This window comes from Zalophus californianus, chromosome 14 (assembly GCF_009762305.2).
Source record: "Zalophus californianus isolate mZalCal1 chromosome 14, mZalCal1.pri.v2, whole genome shotgun sequence".
Taxonomy (NCBI): Eukaryota; Metazoa; Chordata; class Mammalia; order Carnivora; family Otariidae; genus Zalophus; species Zalophus californianus.
In genome coordinates, this window is record NC_045608.1 from 26277258 (window position 1) to 26296112 (window position 18855).

The 18855-nt window shown below is 55.8% G+C and overlaps 1 protein-coding gene across 7 annotated transcripts in view; it reads right to left on the reverse strand.

Moving 5' to 3' along the window:
- CABIN1 (calcineurin binding protein 1) overlaps positions 1–18855 on the reverse strand; it is a 152254-nt gene that overhangs the window by 46095 nt on the left and 87304 nt on the right. For all 7 annotated transcript variants that reach the window (XM_027576452.2, XM_027576447.2, XM_027576451.2 and 4 more), the window contains one exon: positions 14735–15066. In XM_027576452.2, the coding sequence (XP_027432253.1) occupies positions 14735–15066 (332 nt within the window). The remainder of the gene's footprint in view (positions 1–14734; positions 15067–18855) is intronic.

Here is an 18855-nt window from a genome sequence, read left to right on the forward strand (position 1 = left end):
CGCCCACGGGGAAGGGAGGCAGTCCCCTCCTTCCTGGCTGCGTTGGCAGAGCGGCGATGAGCAGTGGCTCCTGCAGACACCGATCCCGCAGCTCCAGGGAGCTCTGGCTTTGGGCTTTGATCATCTGGCTGTGGGGTACATTTCCGGAACTGATTTCCTGCCTAGCATAGCTGACTTAGGAGATTGTGGCCTCAGATTGCCCCAGAAGGGCACAGACAGGGACCCCTCGCCCAGACCGGCCTTGAAAAGCTGCTACATGGACCCACTGCCCCACCTTCTGTCAGGGGGACCCCCGCTGGCCCAAAGGGTCAGCCCTAACTTGTCAGGGTGTCAGCAGTACTCCTCGCAGCTGGCGACACAGCCACCTTAGGCTTGGAAGAGCTGGTCCCTGTGGGATGCCAGGGGCCCAAGTGCTTGGGAGGGCACGGGGGTTCCACCCATAGTGCTCAGGCCAGTGCTCTCTGGAATCCAGGCCCAGGGGCCCAGGAAGGTGGGAACAAGAGCCTGCTAGCCCTTGTGGGACTCTGGGGCAGCGAGAGAGGCTGGGTGTGGGCTTGGCTGCCTTGGCCTTCTCTGGGGCCTTCTCACTGACTCAGAGGGCAGCCCTTCCCCACTGGCTGCCTGGCCTGCCACCTTCCCCTCTCAGGTCTTTCCCATGGAGGCTCCCACGCCAGGACCATCTCACCTTAGCACCTGGGACAGTGCTGTCTTACAAGGGAGAAGCCAGCAGGGGGCAGAGCTGGGACTGGAACCTGGACGTCCCAACATCAGACCCTCTTCTTTTCCACAGCACCCATCTCCGCCCCCCCAACCCCCAGCCAATCAGTACTCCTCCCCCACCCCCATTCAGGTCCCTTCCTTGCCTCTCTCACCGCTGGTGCCAGGTCTTTATCACCTCGCGTCCCAATTGCTTAACGCCTTCTCACATCTCAGCCTGCAAGCCTGTCTCACCTGCTCCCACTGCGCTTATTGGTCAGGCTGAACTTATGAAATAGTCCCCCTAGTCACAACTTCTGGCAAAAGTGCAAACCCCAGCTCCCTGGCTTGCTGGCTGGGGGCCCCTGCTGGCCTGCACCTGAGCCTCTGCTCCTACCTCTGCACAGAGGGACACGCCCCAGGGGCTGCTATAGGGGCTGAGGGCTGCTCTGCACCCAGCACCAGGCCAGACCCTGCAGCTGTAAGGGGGTGGGACACAGAACTGAGGATCCCTCTGGGATGGAGACAGGTAAAATTTCAAGCACGCATCTCCTGGATGACACACTCCCAGCAGACGAAGGTAGCTCTTCCGTGGAAGCCCGAGGGAGAACATCATCTCCTGGGAGAAGCCTGGATGATTAAGCCTGGCAGTGACTCTAAGGCCATTTCCTATGGGGACATGGCCTGGCTCTGAGAGTGGCTGAAGGCTGAGGCCCTGTAAAGTCAGGGCTGCCCTTGCCCAGCGGGGCTGCAGCCCAGCCTGGTCTAAGCAGGTTCAATGTGGGGCTGGAGGCTAGAGAGGCCATGGGCAGCCCAGCGTATAGGAGAGCAGGGCCAATCCCAGCTGGACGAGAGGGCACATGCTGTCCACAGCCCTCTGCACAGCTGACCCCTCTAAGCCAGCACTCAGGAGGCTGGCTTTTTTGCTCAGAGCCCTCCTTGAGCCCAGACACCTGCTCAGATACATCTGACATGCTGAGATCAGGAGCAGACTGAGACTCCAATCAAAACAGCAAGGCGAGCCCAGAGTAGGAATTACACCAAGGGCCGTGTGGGGGCTGCTCTCGTTGAGGCTCCAGCGGCTGTCAGGAAGGGGCAGCCATAGCTACAGTCTCCTGAGACATTACTTCTCCAGGACTCTCAGGCCTTTCTAGGGCCTCAGGGACTGATGCCACAGCCATTCATGGTGAACGACGAGGCTTCCTGAAGGCCAAGGCACCTCCTCTCTGCCCCCACATGGGGAAGGCAGAAACAGGCAGCGGGGAGGGGTTACCTAGGCAGCAACAGTCCCTGGCCCTCAGCCCGGGCCCTTGACCAGGAACACATGGGCCACTCTGCCCTATACATAGGAAGAAGAGTGAACTACTCAGTCCCAGCCTTCAGCTTATGAGCTCCAAAGAGCCAGGAGGATCAACTTGCAGTTCACATTCCAGTGTCCAGAGCAGTGCCCAGCAGTCTGGCTCAGAGACCCTGCCTCCCAGACCAGTCCATTAAGAAGCCTCCTGAGGCTGGTTACAAGCCTGGCCTGATACTTCTGCCAGGGGAGGGAGGGTTGGCGGTGGACAAACGGAGCGCAGAGAAGGGAAACAGGGTGGGTCAGGCGTGCTTCATTACAAGGAATGAGATCCAACTCAAGATTAGTTCACGCTGATCAGGGCTCTTCAGGGCCCCGGGACGTGGGATCCAAATAGAAGATAAAGCCTGAGACATTCTAGCAGGCAGGGCAGCCACTCAGGGAGTCCAGGAGAGAAGCTCACAACCTTTATCAGTACTCAGCCATGATCCCTTGGTCTCAGTGCCACTTGGCTCAAAGTCTCTCCCAAGTGAGATGTGAGAGGCTGCCAGTCTAATCGGCCATGAAGGGGACCCTCACAGAAAGGAACATGAGACAGAAGACCAATACCTGAACTTCAAATACGACAGGTGAGCCCACCTGACCGTAACCACGGAGACAGGGCACAAAGGAGACCCACCTCTGGTCCAGTCTAAGTAGGTGAGTGAAGCTCCTAGGGGAGATGACACCTGAGCTATGGTCCGCCCGTAGAGCTATGACACAAAGGTCCCTTCCAGGGCTCCTTTGGGACTTAAAGGAAGTATCCAATTAGCAGCAGTTTGAGAAGGGTGGGGAAATGAGACCTGAAGAAGCATCTCCATGGTGGCCATAATTTTCATAAGAACATCAAGAAAATAAAATACAACCAAGACTTCCATGTGGCTTGGGGACACATGAGAGAGAATGGCGGCAGGGCCAAGCTGGAGAGAGTGGGGGACCCTGCATCCCTGAGCTAGGTGTCTCATTCCAGGCCCCAAGGCTGTGGGACAGGAACACACATCCCTGCAGGGCTTCTGTTTCTGCCATCACTCTGCAGCTTCTCCCATGACACCTGCACCAAGACGGCCCTTCTCACCTGAACACTCAGGCAAGAAGGTGGAGGGCCAGGGAGGGAGGAGGCTGGGGGAGAGGTCCCAGCACTCGTGGAGACCTGTAAACCAGCCACTTGAGAAGAGTGCAGAAAATGCAGGCCTGCCAAACCTGATCAGGATTGTCAACTAGCCTCCTGCAGACTTGGCCCCTGAACACCAGCAGAGAGAGCAAGGCTCCTCAGCCGTCTCCCAGGTCCGCCAGAGAGAGCCGATCGATGGCTAAGGCACAAAGCGTCCAGACGGCTCACAGGAGACCTTAGCTAATTTATGTCTGAGGCCCCGGATGGGAGCTGACAGGGACAAGGAAACCTGCCCGAAAAACGGACAAGTGCTAGGCTGGGGAGGGGAGGGGAGGGGAGGGGAGGAGCAGGGGCAGCTTACCCACCACCACCGCGGCACACCTGTACTGCAGAGTCTGCCCTGCAGCTTCACGCTATGGGGAGCTGAGAGGCACGATGCCACCTGGGCCAAGCACAGCACATAACTCCCCATCCCATGTATCGCCAGTTTACCGAGGAAACCGAGGCTCAGAGAGGTCCAAGAGTTGGTCCGAGTCCCCCAAGCCAGGAAGTGGCAGAGCCAGACTTGCATTCCGGTCCAGACCCGAAGGACTTAAGGCTTGGGCTCTTACCCTGCCCCCCCACCCCCACCCCAGGGTGGGCAAGTCACTTTACAAACCTGCCTGGGGTCATGCTATGTGCAGCTCCAAGGCAGCCCTGTCTCAGGCCTTGAGCAACCTGTCACCATGCCACTGGCCTGAAGCTTCAGTTTACCGTCACCCCGGGAATGGGAGAAACACCACAGGGCCACTTGCCAGATAACAGCACCAGTCTTCCTGGGATCCATGGGCTCCCTGAAGCTTGGTACACAGACCCTCCTCTGACAGAGGGCAGAACACACTAAATGCCCAAACAGGGGGCAGATGGAGAGTGGAGTCCTGATGAGAGGCGGGGAGAAGAATCCCTAGAAGCACATGGCACCTCGAAGTCCCCCACCGCCTGTAGCCTAGACACCGCTATCCTGCCATAAGGCAGAAGGACCCTCCTGACTCCTCTGCTTGAAGGCCTCAGCTCCTTCAGAGTGAGAGCCAGCTCCATATCTCAGTTTACCTGCACACACGCAGGCTCCTCTCCTTCCCTCCCCTCTCCCATCATGCGGGGCCCTGTAGCCATACCTGCCTCTGCCCCCACCTTGGTCCCTGCAGGTCTCTCTGCTGGCGCCATCTCACCCCACTCCCACCTGCCCCCCAATACTGTCCCCATAGCCCCATGGCCACCTTAAACAGCCTCTTCTGCTGACCCTCAGATGGCTTTGTTGTCTGCTCCCTCTTGTGTGTCAGCCCCGTGAGGGCAGGGACACCATCTGACTTCTTCACTGATTGCCCCTCAGGGGCTAGACCAGTATGGGGCCCACAGAAGGGATGCGAGAGATATTTGGGAAGAGTGAAAGGAATGGGCAGGGTTTGAGCTTGTGGGACAGTCTGAGAGGCCGAGGCAGGAGTGCCGGCCGTACATGGTGGGCGTGGGGGGCCCAGGACTGGAGGCAAGAGTGCTGGGGCAGAGCCATCACCCTGAGCTCCTTTACCCAAGGAAGCTGCTGGGAAAGAGCTCACGTGCTGGTCAGACTAGAACATGAAGTCCATCTTTCAAGACACCCTTCTCTATTCTTTCTTCAAAACAGTAATTCAGAAGCCCTAGGTTTGCCTGGCAGTTCTTCACAAGGGCACGCAGTGGTACACACTGAAGTTTTATTGAAGGAATAAACGAATGAGTTCCCGGTAGTCTTCGAGTCCTATGACTAACCTCCTGGGGCCTCAGTTGCCCACTTGGAGGATGGGGGTGGCAGTGACCATCAGGCCACTCTTAGGGTCGGTTGAAGAATGCCAGAAATAGCAGATGGGAAGCAACTGTCTACAAATGCCCCAAGTTCCACACCTGCGCCTTGGGGAGAACATCCCTGCCCATGCAGCCCACCCCCCTGCCAAGCCGGGCCTTCCCACATCTTCTCTGAGGACCTGGCCTTGCCCCTGAACTTGGCAAAGTGTGCCAGTGCTCCTCCTCTGCCCTCCCCACATGGACCTGAAAAGCCAGGACTGAAGTGTACCCCCTGGCTGCTGGGTGGGTTTGACCAGCAGAAGGTACCAGTGAGAGAGCACGGCAGGGCAGGGATGAGAGCAGAGCATTTATCCCAAGTTCCCTCTGGTGCTGAGGGTTGGCCACCAAGGACTGAAAGCTCTGACAGGCAGCCTGCTGCAGAGGTGCCCAGGGCCCTGCACTAACCCTACCCTGTGGATTCCTGATGTCCACCCAGGCCACTGTAAATCCCTCCTTCGTTAAGGCTCTTTGGATTAGCGGTTGGATAGAGCCATCTGAGGCCTGACTGACAAATGCCCTCACTCTCAACACAGCAGCCCAAGTCTTTCACACACACGACCTTGCGGTAGCTTTAACCACACTTAGAATGATGCCCCACAGCTCCTTCCTGACTCCCCAGGCCCTCATGAGCTCTGACCACACCTTTTCCCCCCTCTCCTCCCTGCCCAGCCAGTCACACAGGCTTCTGGCTGATTCTAGTCCTGCCAGGCCCATTCCTATCTCAAGACACACATGTGGCCTGTGCTATCCACCCAGAAGCCTCTCCTGATACCGCCTTGCCTAGTTCTCTCACCTGCTTCAGGTCTTTGCTCAGAGAGGCCTTCCCAGACCTCCCTGCCTAAAGAGCCACACTCCCCTACTGCACCCCCTTACCAGCTTTATCTTTCTCCCAGACGCATCACTAACCGCCGCTAGGTGTTTCTACCCTCCATTCCCTCTGTGCGCACTCAAGGGGCGGGGCTTCGCTATGCACACCACTGTATCCCGGCCCCTCAGGCAAGGCCTCGCACGTGACAATGCAGGAGACAGCTGCTGAATGAATGAACCTGCAGAGATGCACCGGCACCACGCTGGGGGGCTGGGGGAGGGCGGAGGACGACACTAAAGTACAGGGGTTCGGCCATGTCGTGGTCTATGGGATGATGTGGTGGTGGTAGTTTCTTCCAAATTGGAATACGATTTGTAATGCGTGCTGGCAGCAGAGTACTCAACCCATTCAAACTGCTGGGATCCATCTCTCTCCTCTTCCCTGAGCGAGAACAAGGAAGGCAGTGGGCCTTTATGGGGGCCGTCTGCCCCCCGACCCCCAAAGGCACAGCAAAATCTTCAAGCCATGTTGCAGACAGACTTTGAAATGTATAATCGAGATTCTGAAGTTGAGAAAAATCTCGAGTTTCATTTTGCAAATAAAGCCTGCTAAGAACCTGGCTGGCTGGGCTGGGCAGCAGCCCAGGGCTTGTGCGTGGGGAGCCTGGGGGCCAGCATCATCCTGTGTATGCAGAAAGAGAGCAGGGGCTGAAGGAATGGAGGGGAACGCCCTGCTCTGTGGCCGGCACGCCCTTGTCATGCCTTGTCATGCCTTGTTCCTGCCGTCTGGCACGGAACGCGCAGCTTACCACCTGCTCCTGGGACACTCACCGTGTTCGTGCAACAGGGTCCCCCAGGCTGTGCGCTAGGGTGACTGTCACAGCCCGAAGGCGCAATTTCCCTCACACCCACCCAGTCCAACAGCGCATGGCTCTCCTCGTGGGCTCTCATTTAACCTGACTCTGCAGGGTCCGGACATGAATGGTGGCACAGGCAGGTGGGCAACTGCCCACAATGGATGGGGGGAGGGGCAGGGGCTCACAGCCCAGCCGGCCAGCCCCTTGCCCAAGCTCACACCAGAGCATAAGCTGACCCTGAAGTCAAAGTTCAGTGGCTTCTATGGAGATCACAGGCAGCAGCAGCACTGCCGGACTCTCCTGGCAGGAGGCAGCTTCTCACCAAACAAATCCTAATCAGACACTGGGGCCTGGGCTCATCCCATACAGGTTCTGGGCCAGAGAGTGGGTCTGATTGGGCTGGAGCGGCCAGGCCGCTATCCCGCCATACGCCACATCGACAGGGCCTTGCCGTCTACCATGAGGGGGATGCACTGCAACAAGGTTCAGCCACGACGCCACACAGCTGCCTCCAGGAGGGCAGTGGGACAGGGACGGAGGCCTGAGCTGGTCTAGAGCACTGCTCAGAGTGAGCAGCCTCTGCTCCCATCAGAGCAGCATGCACATGGGGCTTGCAAGACAGGCTGCTCGCGTGTCAATCGGTATGCATGTTTCCCAGCTGGGAAGGCGCTATTAACTCAGCTTTTCCTCACAACAAAACCTAAACCTACCACAAAGGTGCTGTTATTCCCACCTGACAACTTAAGAAACCTGTCCAGAGGACTGAAACTGGAAGCCGGCTGTCTAGCTGGCCGAGCCTGAGTGAGGTTCTGGGAGCTGGCACTTGGGAGGGGTGGCTCAGGTTCCAGCATGCACACCAGCAAGGGGACAAGTGCTGGGAGGGGGACACACTCGAATCACAGGGTCTGGGGAAGGGCCAGGCCTATGATCAGGGCAGGCTGAATAGCCCCTTTCCCATCTCACAGCCCTTAGGCTCCTGAGCAATCCTCACCTGGGTGTCACCTCTGGGTGACAACTTGGATGCTGTGTCAGAGAGCTGCTCCAGCTCAGAGGGGAAAAGCCACACAGCAAAAGGTGGGCTTCATCCCACAGCAGAGCCAGCAAGGCTCACGCCCACCCTGGAGAGTGGGAAGAAAACCTTTTGGTCAAGCGTAGGGCCAATGAAGGTCAAGCCTTGACTTGGGCAGTGCTGGGGCCACATGAGCAGAGCCCCAGCCCAGGGCCCAGAAGCCAGCTGTGCGCCGAGCCCCGGGAAGGTGGCCTCTCCCACAGAACAGACCCTTCTCCTCTCCTCTCCTTCCTTACTTGGGGTGCCATGCACCCCTGGCTCACGGCCGGCCTCCTGCCACACTGACCAGCAGCAGCCCAATGACTGTGGCCACTGCGCTCACAAGAGCCGGCAGGTCAGCCTTGCTTCTGCTAAAGCTCCAGCCTCCCCTTTCCTGGCTCAGCCTGACGTAGCCAGTCAGTGGCTGTGTGGCTGTAGCAGGAAGGCGGGCATCCATCCACCCGGTCAGGTGAAGGACTCAAGTTAGAAGGCCTCGGTCTCCCCGACCTGGAAAGGAGAGGCAAAGGAAACATCTGAGCCCCAGGGGGTCCAGGCCCCGCCACGTCCTCAACCAAGGGGTTCGAGACAAGCTGCTGCCCCCTCCGAGCCTCGGTTTCCCGCTCACCGGGCTGGGCAGGGTGCTGTGCGAAACCCCAAGGAGCTGGCCCAGGCCAGGCTGCGTCAGTGCCGCACTGGAGTCTGCTTTCTTGACCTTTCTCTTATGACGTCAAGTGACCTGGGAGGATGAGCAAGAGCAAAGAATGGGAAGAACATTCTCCAAGTTGAGACCCAGCAATGAGTACAAAACAAAGTAAGTTTAGGAGAGGCAGTAACCTAAACAAGAGGCTCCCCGGAGGAAACTAGCTCTGGAAAGCACCACCAGTGTTGACAAACCCTGCCTAGAGGCCAGGTGCCCAACTCCCTTGCCCCCGCAGAACTGCTATACACCCCCAGACCCCTAGGAGGAGAGGCTGCAATGTTTGATTCTAGCCAGACTGGCAGGTATGAAGTGGTATCTCAGTGTGATCTGGATTCCCATTTTCCCAATGGCTCATGGTGGGTAAGCATCTTCTCCTGTGCTTATTGGCCATTTGTACATCTTCTTTGGAGAAATGTCTATTCAGATCCTTTGCCTACTTTTACGTTGGGTTGTCTTTTAATTATTGAGTTGTAAGAGGTTTTTTAATACAAGTCCCTTACCACATATATGCATACCTCAGAGGTAGTGTGGATTCAGTTCGAGACCACCACAAGAGTGAATACCAAAATAAAATGAGTCAAATGAACCTTCTGGTTTACCAGTGCTTATGAAAGTTATGTTTATGCTATGCTATACTATAGTCTATTAAGTGTGCAATAGCATTGTCTAAAAAACAATGTATATATCTTAATTTAAAAATACTTTATTGCTAAAAACTGCTCACCATAGTCTGAGCTTTCAGCAAGTCATAATCACTGATCATAGATCACTATAATAATGCAAAAGTTTGAAATATTGTGAGAATTACCAAAATGTGACACAGAGACACAAAGTGACCAAATGCTGTTGGCGCTGAAAGACTTGCCCAACGCTGGGTTGCAGCAAAGCTTTGATTTGTGAAAAAACATAGTATCTGCAAGTTGTAACCAAGTGAAGCACAGTAAAACAGCTGTGCCTGCATGTGATCTGTAAGTATTTCTCCCTTTGTGTGGACCATCTCTTCATTTCAATGTCTTTTGAAGCACTTCACCTGGAAAGTAGAGGCAAAGGAAACATCTGAGCCCCAGGAGGTCCAGGCGCTGCCATATCCTCACCAAGGGGTTCGAGACAAGCTGCTGTCCCCTCCGAGCCTTGGTTTCCCGCTCACCCGGCTGGGCAGGGTGCTATGCGAAACAACACCAAGGAGCTGGCCCGGGCCAGCTTTTAAATTTTGATGGGGTCTGGTTTATTATTATTATTCATTTATTTTTATCACCTGTGCTTTTGGGTGTCCTATCTGAGAAACCACTGCCTGGTCAAACCACATCTATGGTCAAAAATCAGTTGATCATAGATGTATGCCTTTGTTTCTGCGCTCCCAGTTCTATTCTGTTATCTATACATCTACCCCTAGGCTAATACCAACCAAACTTGTTTATTTTCAGTTGTGGTACAAAACACATAAAAATTTACCATCTTACCCATTTTTAAGCGTACAGTTCAGTAGTGTTAAGTATATTCACACTGTTGTGCAACAGACCCCTAGAACTTTTTCATTTTATGAAACGAATTTACTGAAATTCTATACTGATTAAATAACTCCCATTCTCTCCCCCAGCCCCTAGCAGGCACCATTTCACTTTGTCTCTGATTTTGACTGCTTTAGATCCCTCATGTAAGTGGAATCATAGAGTGTTTTTTTTTTTTTTTTTTGTGCCTGGCTTATTTCACTGAGCAAAACGTCCTCAAGGCTCATCCACGTTGTAGTACATGTCAGAATTTCCTTCCTTTTAAAGCTGAATAATATTCCATGGTTTTGATTACTGTAGATCTGCAGTAAATTTTGAATTTGGGAAATATGAGTCCCCTAAGTTTGTTCTTTTTCAAGACTATCTGGCTCCAGGAACCATCTTATAACTCACTCTGTCCTAGACCCCTTGCAGCGGGAGGCGCTGAAGTTCCCCAGCTGAGCCACAGGCAGTGGGCGGGGGGACCTGGGACGGGCGCCCATGCCTCAGCCTTCTTTCTGGATCTCATTAGTGAATTTCAGAAGCCTCACGATAAAAGGCCCCAATGCCATGTGGCCTCTCTCCTGGGTCACTCACGTGGACTCTAAGAAACAGTTTTTTTCTGAGCACAGACTGAAAGTCTAGGGCTCAAAATCCTGGTGGAGACTGTAATCTTGGAAATTGTAAGTGATGTAATAGCTACACTTAGGGCCCTTATGGCCAACAGCATGTGTGATATTCCCTAAGGTGTGGAGAGCATTAGGGAGCCCTGCTTCCTCAGGTGCCCCTGGCCCTCGGTGTAGGCTAGCAGGAGGCCTGCCTTGGGAGGCCCACTGGGGTCAGCCTGTGTGCAGCAAAGCCAACCTTGGGCAGAAGCGCAGCCTTAAGCAGGCATCAAGGGTCCCTTGATCCAGCCCTCAGAAGACCTAGTAGAGGGGCTAGGAGCCATGGGAGATGCAGACACTGAGGAAATGGGCTCTCGGGTCCTGGCAAGAAGCTCAGTGGGAAGGCCCCCAACCCCTCACCCCATTGTCACAATAATCCTGTGCGAATACCACAAGAGAAGAGTCGTGTTGCCCCCCTCCACCCACCCCCCAGCTGGGATCTGAACCCAGGTGAATCCACATTCAGAGCCCACATGCCCTCTCCCTCCCCCAGAATTCCTGCTACCAATAGCTAAGGAAGTGGTTCCCTGCACCCTGAGGGTAGTTTCTCTGTAGAGGCCTGGCGTGGGGAAGCTTACAGAACAGAGCTTTAGCTGGGGAAACTTTAAAGACCTGAAGGATCTGGAGCAACATGCACAGCCCCTGGGGCCCCTCTGAAGGCAGGGATGATGGATGTTCCGGCCAGGTGGCCACTGAGCCATGAGATGGCAACAGGAAAATACCACTGCCAAGCCCACAGACGGATTTTATGAAGAAATGTGCTGCTGTTAAATATACACAGCGGGAAGTGTCTGTTACCCAACAGCTGTGTTTGGAAGGCAGTCACTGCTTGTCAGCTAATGGTGCCACATGAGTCACTGAGAGCACTGGTTGTGTCCCCCAGATCTGGGGACACACTGACACCCGGGCCAGGGCAGAACCATGCCCAGCCCCCAGGACAATGGCATGCCCCAGACAGGGTCAGCCTTAACTCAGGCTCTCAGTGCAGCGAGGTGTTAACGACCTGCCCTTCAAGTTAAGGTGACACCTGCTGCTCAGCGAAGGTCTCTGAGTCAAGTAGGCAAAGGAGCCAGCGGAGCCCCCCGGGCTGCACCAGGGCCTAGGGTGTGGCAGTGTGGCGGCCTGGAGCTCCTGAGGCACACCTGGCACCCATACCCAACTGCCATGTAAGCGGGGGTCTCTCTCAGAATCAAGACCAGCATTCCATCTCAGAAAGCCAAGGAACCCAGCCTGGGAACGCAGCTAACAGAAGAGCCAGCAGAAAGAGAGTGTGATGGCTGCGGGAAGGTTTTCCGGGAAGGAAGCCAAGGCAGCCTCCATCCCCACGACCAGGGATGGCTGGATCCGCTGGGGTCCACCCACCCCACAGGCCATCTGAGGGTGACCAAGATGACCTGGGGGACATTCACAGAAATAGCAACAAAATGGCAAACTGAGCATGGATGCTCTAATGGCAGGGGGAGCAAAGGAGCAACTGGGCCAGGGTGAGGCTACCTGAGCCCATGCCAGGCTGTCACTCCCCTCTGTGTGACCCTAAGCCAGGTAGGCAGATGTGAAGTAGAGAGAGAACAAGACCCCCACCTCCTGGACCTGAAGTATCTAAGACCTTCAGAAGTGACAGTCAACGGCTTGTGTGTACGAGAACTGGAAAAAATACACATATAAAATAGCTTTTGTTTTAGGGTGGCAGAACTGTGGATATACCCTAATTTTTAATTTTGACATAGATACTATTTTCCACTTTTAAAAAACTCATCCAGGTGCCTGGGTGGCTCAGTTGGTTAAGCGACTGCCTTCGGCTCAGGTCATGATCCTGGAGTCCCAGGATCGAGTCCCACATCGGGCTCCCTGCTCGGCAGGGAGTCTGCTTCTCCCTCTGCCCCTCTTCCCTCTCCTGCTTTCTCTCTCTCATTCTCTCTCTCTCTCTCTCTCAAATAAATAAATAAAATCTTTATAAATAAATAGATAGATAAATAGATAGACAAACAAACAAATAAATAAATAAATAAATAAATAAATAAAAATAAAAAACTCATCCAGCAAGGGGAGAGGCAGGGAAAACGGCAGCCTATGCTTTGCACCAGGTGGGGCCCTTTGCATGCATTGGCTCCTTTGAGCTCAAAGCCATTTAATGGGGAGGCTGTGGCTGGATGCTAGGGGCTCTGTAGGACCTGCATTGCAACTCAACTCTCCCTCCACCCAACCCTGCATCTTCCCCTCCTTTCCATTGCGGCTGATCCCTAAGAGGCATCTTGTACCCCAAATTCTGTCAAAGCATCTGCCACAGTGTGGGGAAGGTTTGGGCTCAGCACAGGAAGCTCCAAGTCCTGCTAAGCGCTGACCACAGCTGGGGGGAGCATCTGAAGAAGGGGACACCCAAGGCGGCGGAGATCCAGATGATGGATGCTAGTGTCCCTTCCAACCAAGACTCATAAGAGCTCCTGCACTGAGCTCTGCTGCTCTCAGAGGAGGGAAGAAGGAAAGTTCCCAGAGCAGTACTGGAACATGGTGGGGGGCAGGGGCAGTGTCAGCCATCAGGCCCCCGAAGACTGCTGCAGAGGGGGTTTCATTAAAGCCCAGGTCTACCTGGATTCTGAAGGCCCAGGGCACCAGAGGTAAGGTCCACTGCAAAATGTAGGCTGGGCAGTGAAGGAACTAGGCTTGGGGGTTCAGCGGCAGCCAGGAGAGCCAGACGCCCTGAAGCAGAGACAAGCCCAGAACGAGATCCCCTTCTTCCCCAGGCCTGGGGGGAACACCAGTTTCCCCTGTTCTGCTCTGACAGAAATCAACCAAACCACGTGAGCATGTTGGGCAGTCACGACTGTGACAGGGCACCTACCTGTGCCCAGTCCCCAACAGAATTTTGTCAAGTAACAATTTCCTGTCATATAACCAGCGCCAAGCCAGCAGCCATCCCTCCAGCCAACTGCCCTTCCTGGTTCTTGAGGTCCCACAGAGGCTGGTGAGGAGGGATTCGCAGGGGGGGGCGGGGGGGGAGCCTCTGGGAGGAAGAAGTTTCTGAGCCTGGACCTTACTGAGTAGGGGAGCCAGACAAAATTATAGACTACAGCCAGACTCCAAGGGGGCTGCCCCTGCTTAACCCCGTCACCCTGGCCCTCTCTGGCCCTCGCCCACACCAGTTTGGCTCACCCAGCACTGCCACAAGCCCGGGCAATTTGCCTGATCGGGGCTCTCTCCCTGTCCTCCAACCTGCCCACCCTCCCCCACTCTGCCCATGGCCACCCTACAGGTCTCAGCTTCATGGGTGCCTCCGTGGTGCCGCAGCAGCACCCCCACCCCTGTGGGTCCCCCATTATCTTCTCTGTAGCATGTGTCACAATGGGACTAGCTTTACTTGCTTGTTTGTGTATTTTAAGAATCTGCCTGTCCCTTAGAATGTAGCTCGGTGGGGGCGAGCGCCGTGCCCAGGGCACTTTCGCCAGTGCCTCCCAGGTGTGTGAGAAGGGGGTGGACGAGCACACACGCCACACTCCCTGCACAGATGCTCCATGCCAGCAGGAGCGGGCCGGCCAGGAAGCCCCCGAGAGCGCTTAAGCCTGGGGCACAGCTGTTAAGAATCGCTACATCATCTGCTTTCCAAAAAGAGCTGGAGGAGGCTGTCAGCACCCAACCCCCATGCAGCAGAGGCTGTGAAGATGGTTCTGGCAGCTGCACTGGAGAGGCGAGCCCAGGGGCAGGATGATGGCACGGAGGCCTCTCTGCAAGACATGTCTGGAGGGGACGGAGCCTGCAGCAAGGCCCTGGGACGGGGGACGGGGGGGGGGGGGGGATTCTGTAAGGCATCTGGGGGATGTGCATGCGGGGCCGTGCTGAGGACAGTGGAGTAAGAGTCACTACACAGGCCCTCACAGACAAGAGCTGATGAGCATGTAGGTCCTCATCCTTCAGCCCACAGCTAGTACCTGAACCTGAGATCCTGCTTCGGGATCCCAGGAGCCACTCTTCCCTTGATCCCTTGCTGCAACCCATCGTCCTCACCAACTCTCACCCAGAAAGCTGGACCACTCTCATTAGGACCCGCCTCCTACATCTCTCCCGTCCCTTCCATGCACCACTACCCAAGATCTTCAGCAGCTCCACCAACACTCAGATGCTTGTGGGCCCTGGGAAAACCAAACCCCTCTCCTGCCCCCAGCGGGCCGGCAGCTCACTCACCCGGTGAGTCTTGCTGTAGGTGTAGAGGAAGGCCAGTCGGTAGAGGCTCTTATAGTGCTGGGGAAAGCGGCTGAGGCACAGGCGGAAGGAGGCGATGCACTGCTCTGTAAGGAACTGGCGCTGCTCCTCCGCCCCGGCCGGCAGCCCCTGAGGAAAGGCTGCTGGCTCCCCCAGGGGGTCAGCTCTTTTCCTCCCGTCCCACAGGGCAGGTGCAGATGCTGCAGGTTTGACAGCAATGCAGGCAGAGGCTGGGGCGTCTGCGGCAGGCTTCTGGCTGCCTTGCTCTGTGGCCCGGAAACCTTCTGTGCTCTCCAAGGACTCCTCAGTTTTCCCTATGGGTGAGAAGAAAAACAAAGTCACCTCGGTAGTGGTCCACCACCAGCAAAAGAGGTGCCTTAGTGAGGCGACAGGCACAGCTAGCCCTGTGCCCTTGCTAGACAGGTGCTGGACTCAACAGACCCAGCAGTAGGAGGCATGGGGCCCAGTGTTGGCTCTGCCCCTGCCGGCTGAGGCCTCCACAGCCTTCCCAGTCTCCTCCCCTGTGAAACAGGATGTCCCAGCAGGCACACAGCAGAGGGGCCCCAAGGCTGCAGATAGCAGGGGTTGCAAGCAGGGCTCTGGGTCCCCCTCTGAATGGCAGCACAAGGCTGTCCCGCCTCCGAGGCCTGTGCAGGTGCATGCAGAAGCAGTCCACAGAAGGAAGGTGTGGCCACCACAACCATGGAATAAAACAGCCAGGAAAGGCACACAAAGGACTGCACTTGCTCTACCACTTAGCACCTCAGCCCACAGTCTACCCGACACCCTTCTCCAGGGCTGCTGCTGCCACTCTGCACGAACCAAGAGCTCACACGCAGGAGAGCCCAAGCTGGATGGCAGGGGCTGCAGAAGATGACTGGACCAGGAGGAAGGGATGGAAGGAAGAGGGTGGCGGCAAGCATCATGGGTAAGGGGGCTCCTTGGGCACCCGGGAGTTTGGCAAGGCCTGCATGGAGGAGGCCAGAGAAGCAGACCGGCACCAACTCTGAAGCCTGTCTGCCACAGTGGGCTGAGCCCCTTCCTGCCCTTAGCCTGATGGCCCCGTCTCAACTGTAGTAGCAGCCAGGAGAAGGCTGGGGCCTGCCGTGGCAGGGCAGAGCGGTCAAGGACTAAGGTCCCAAGTTCCCCTAAGCAAAACCACGCAGACATCAGGTGCACATTAAGCTCTTCCCGCCCAGGAAAGAATCTGAGCAAGACAGAGCCAAGCTGCTCAGCACAGCGCGCAAGGCCACCTCCCACCAGTCCTGCCATTCCTCCTAGCTCCCCTCCTGGCCTCACACCTTGAGACCAAGCATGGGGAACAAACACCTCGCTCTTTGTTCCTACCTCTCCACTGCTGCTCCCCCTGGACACACCGTCTGCACTCCCTCCCCTGCCTTGCCCACTGCTCTCATCCTTCAGGACTCCACTCGGTGCCACCTCCTCCTGCAGGCCTCCTCGGCCCCAGGGTGGGGTTTGCAGAGAGCCTTGTGCGCCCAGCTTTTTGATATCACCCAACCCACTGCATTTATGCACGGATGCCTCCCTCTCCCCCATCGCCCAGAGCCTAGCACAGGGTCTAGTTTGAAGCTGACTGAATGCCTGGAAAGCAGATCACGTCTGATCTTGACACTATGCTCTCCTTTCAGAGGAGCTCAGCAAACCCATGCAGGTCCCACAGGCACCCACTCAGAGCTCAATGACTGCAACCAGGAGTCTGCTCAGGGACGGCATCTTACAGGGGACACCAGCACCTTACTCACAAATGTGCCCGATTACTAGTGTTCAATTCAAGGGACACATTTCAAATATAGCTCAACACACACATTCTGAACAACCACTCTGGGCCTAGCCCTGTGCTAGGCACAAGGGAGATAGGGAAACAGGATGAAGATGCAGGCCTCCCAGGGGTCCAAATAAGATGCTAAGCATGTGCTCACACACAAAGACACACAGGAACAGGCTTCCTGTGGAAAGTGGGCAGAGGATCAAGAATTAATCCAAAGAGGGGCGCCTGGGTGGCTCAGTCGTTAGGCGTCTGCCTTCGGCTCAGGTCATGGTCCCGGGGTCCTGGGATGGAGCCCCGCATTGGGCTCCCTGCTCGGCGGGAAGCCTGCTTCTCCCTCTCCCCACTCCCCCTGCTTGTGTTCTTGCTCTAGCTATCTCTCTCTCTGTCAAATAAATAAATAAAATCTTTTAAAAAATTAAAAAAAATAAAAAGAATTAATCCAAGGAGATCTCAGAAGACATGTCTGAAGACACATAGGGAAAAATAGAGACGCCAGAAGAAGTGAAAAAACCTAGTGGCTTTGGGATCCGGGTGGCCTCTTGGGTGACACGCCTCACCCACAGCGTCCACTCTTAGGGCTGAATGAGGCTCACAGGTCACATCAGTGGAAGGAACGGGGTCAGAAATGTCAGTAAGCCCACACAGCGCTTCCCAGCCAAGAGGCCCAATCCTAACCCTGGCAGCATGAAAGTGAGAAGACTTCCTCCTACAGATAAAAAGCAAGCGAAGCAAATGCTCTGGACACCCTGGTGCCTGCTGCTGGCAAAGAGGACTGGCTTGGAATGCCCATGGTGCACCAGGCCACCTCCCACTCCAGCCACTGCCACCCCAATCCATCTTGAGCACGGCACTCAGGCATGGTCATCAGGCCACTTGACCAACAAGGGGCAGGCGCGCAGCCATGGGATGGCGGTCCCCGAATGAGGTGCCTGGTAGCCATATCAGCATCCTCGACCCACATCCTGCCCTGGGCCCAGGTGGCAGGGAGGGCCCAGGCCAGGCACCTGTGTCCACTGTCTGGACCACAAGCTGTTGACAAACTCCGCTGTCCTCAGAGTGATATAACAGACTGCCCTTGTGTTTAGGTAGTGAAATTTGGGCAGCTTTTTCCTCTATTAAAAAGAATAAACCTTTACTGTGGCTACATTCACATTATATACATTTCTTTTAAGCTCTGACCCCTAAGAAGGTGAGCTCCAACTAGCTGTTAACAGTCACCTGTGGAGAAACCTCCTTCCTGGAGGCGCCCTGTCACAAACCAGAGTGGAGAAGTAGAGGGGAGGCGAGTCCTTGGGAGCCGGCGCCCACTGGACGCCGTGGGACAGAGGGCACCTGGAAGGGCGCGGCTGTCAGAGCCGATCTTACTTCCCCTTGGCACCCGCGGCCTGGCACAGACTTGGGTTCTATTATGCCCTGCTGCTCAATAATGCCCATGAAATTTGTGCGTGAGCCCTGTGCCACTGACCGTGACAGAAGCAGCAGGCCGGTGGCAGGGCCGCCCACAAGGGTGCACCTGAAGGGCTGGGGTGTGGAGCACACTAGGGGCACACAGCCACCACTGGCCCAGAACCATATCCTGGTTTTCTGCAGGGGGCTGAAAGCTGCGGGAGTCCTGGTGGCCAGGGTTCCCACCCCGTGGGAGCCTGGAGGAGGGGGTGTCAGAGACCACCACTGACCAGAGCCAGGCCTAGAAGAGCCCACTGTTCCCTATGCTGTCTGCCTGGTGTGGGCTCAGAACACACTCCCTGTTGCACCTACTTTCCTGACAGGAAGTTCACCAACTTCACTGTGGTTACGAGGAAAAGCTGGGCTTAGAGCAGAGAGATGCATCCACAGAAGTAAGATGCTTCCCTTCAAGCCCACCAGCTACTGCGGTGACTCTGGTTCTACTTGAACTTTCTTTACCAGTGGTCAAGCCCCCACACTGTCTGCTTAAACCACTGGCTCTGAATGGAAGAAGGGCAGGGGTGGGATGCTCCTCGTGTGTCTGGAAAGCCCGGGCCAGCCCGGGCCAGACCACAGCTGACCCTCTCTTGGCTCAGCACCGCAACCTCCGTCCCCCACTTCCCCAAGCACAGTGGAGAGAGGCCTGTGATGACACAACAGCACCCAGAGCAATTCACTGCTGGATGGCCCACGGAGCACGGACAACTGGCCCCACCTGTCCAAGAGTTAAAATGATCTTATTGGTAAGACTGGACATGAACAAGAGTTGCTGTGTTAGAGCATGGGCACTATTGGTAACTATTTCCTTCCCCTTCCAAACACCCTGCAGTGTGTTTATGTCAGTTGTAGAATGTTAACATCGGTTTGG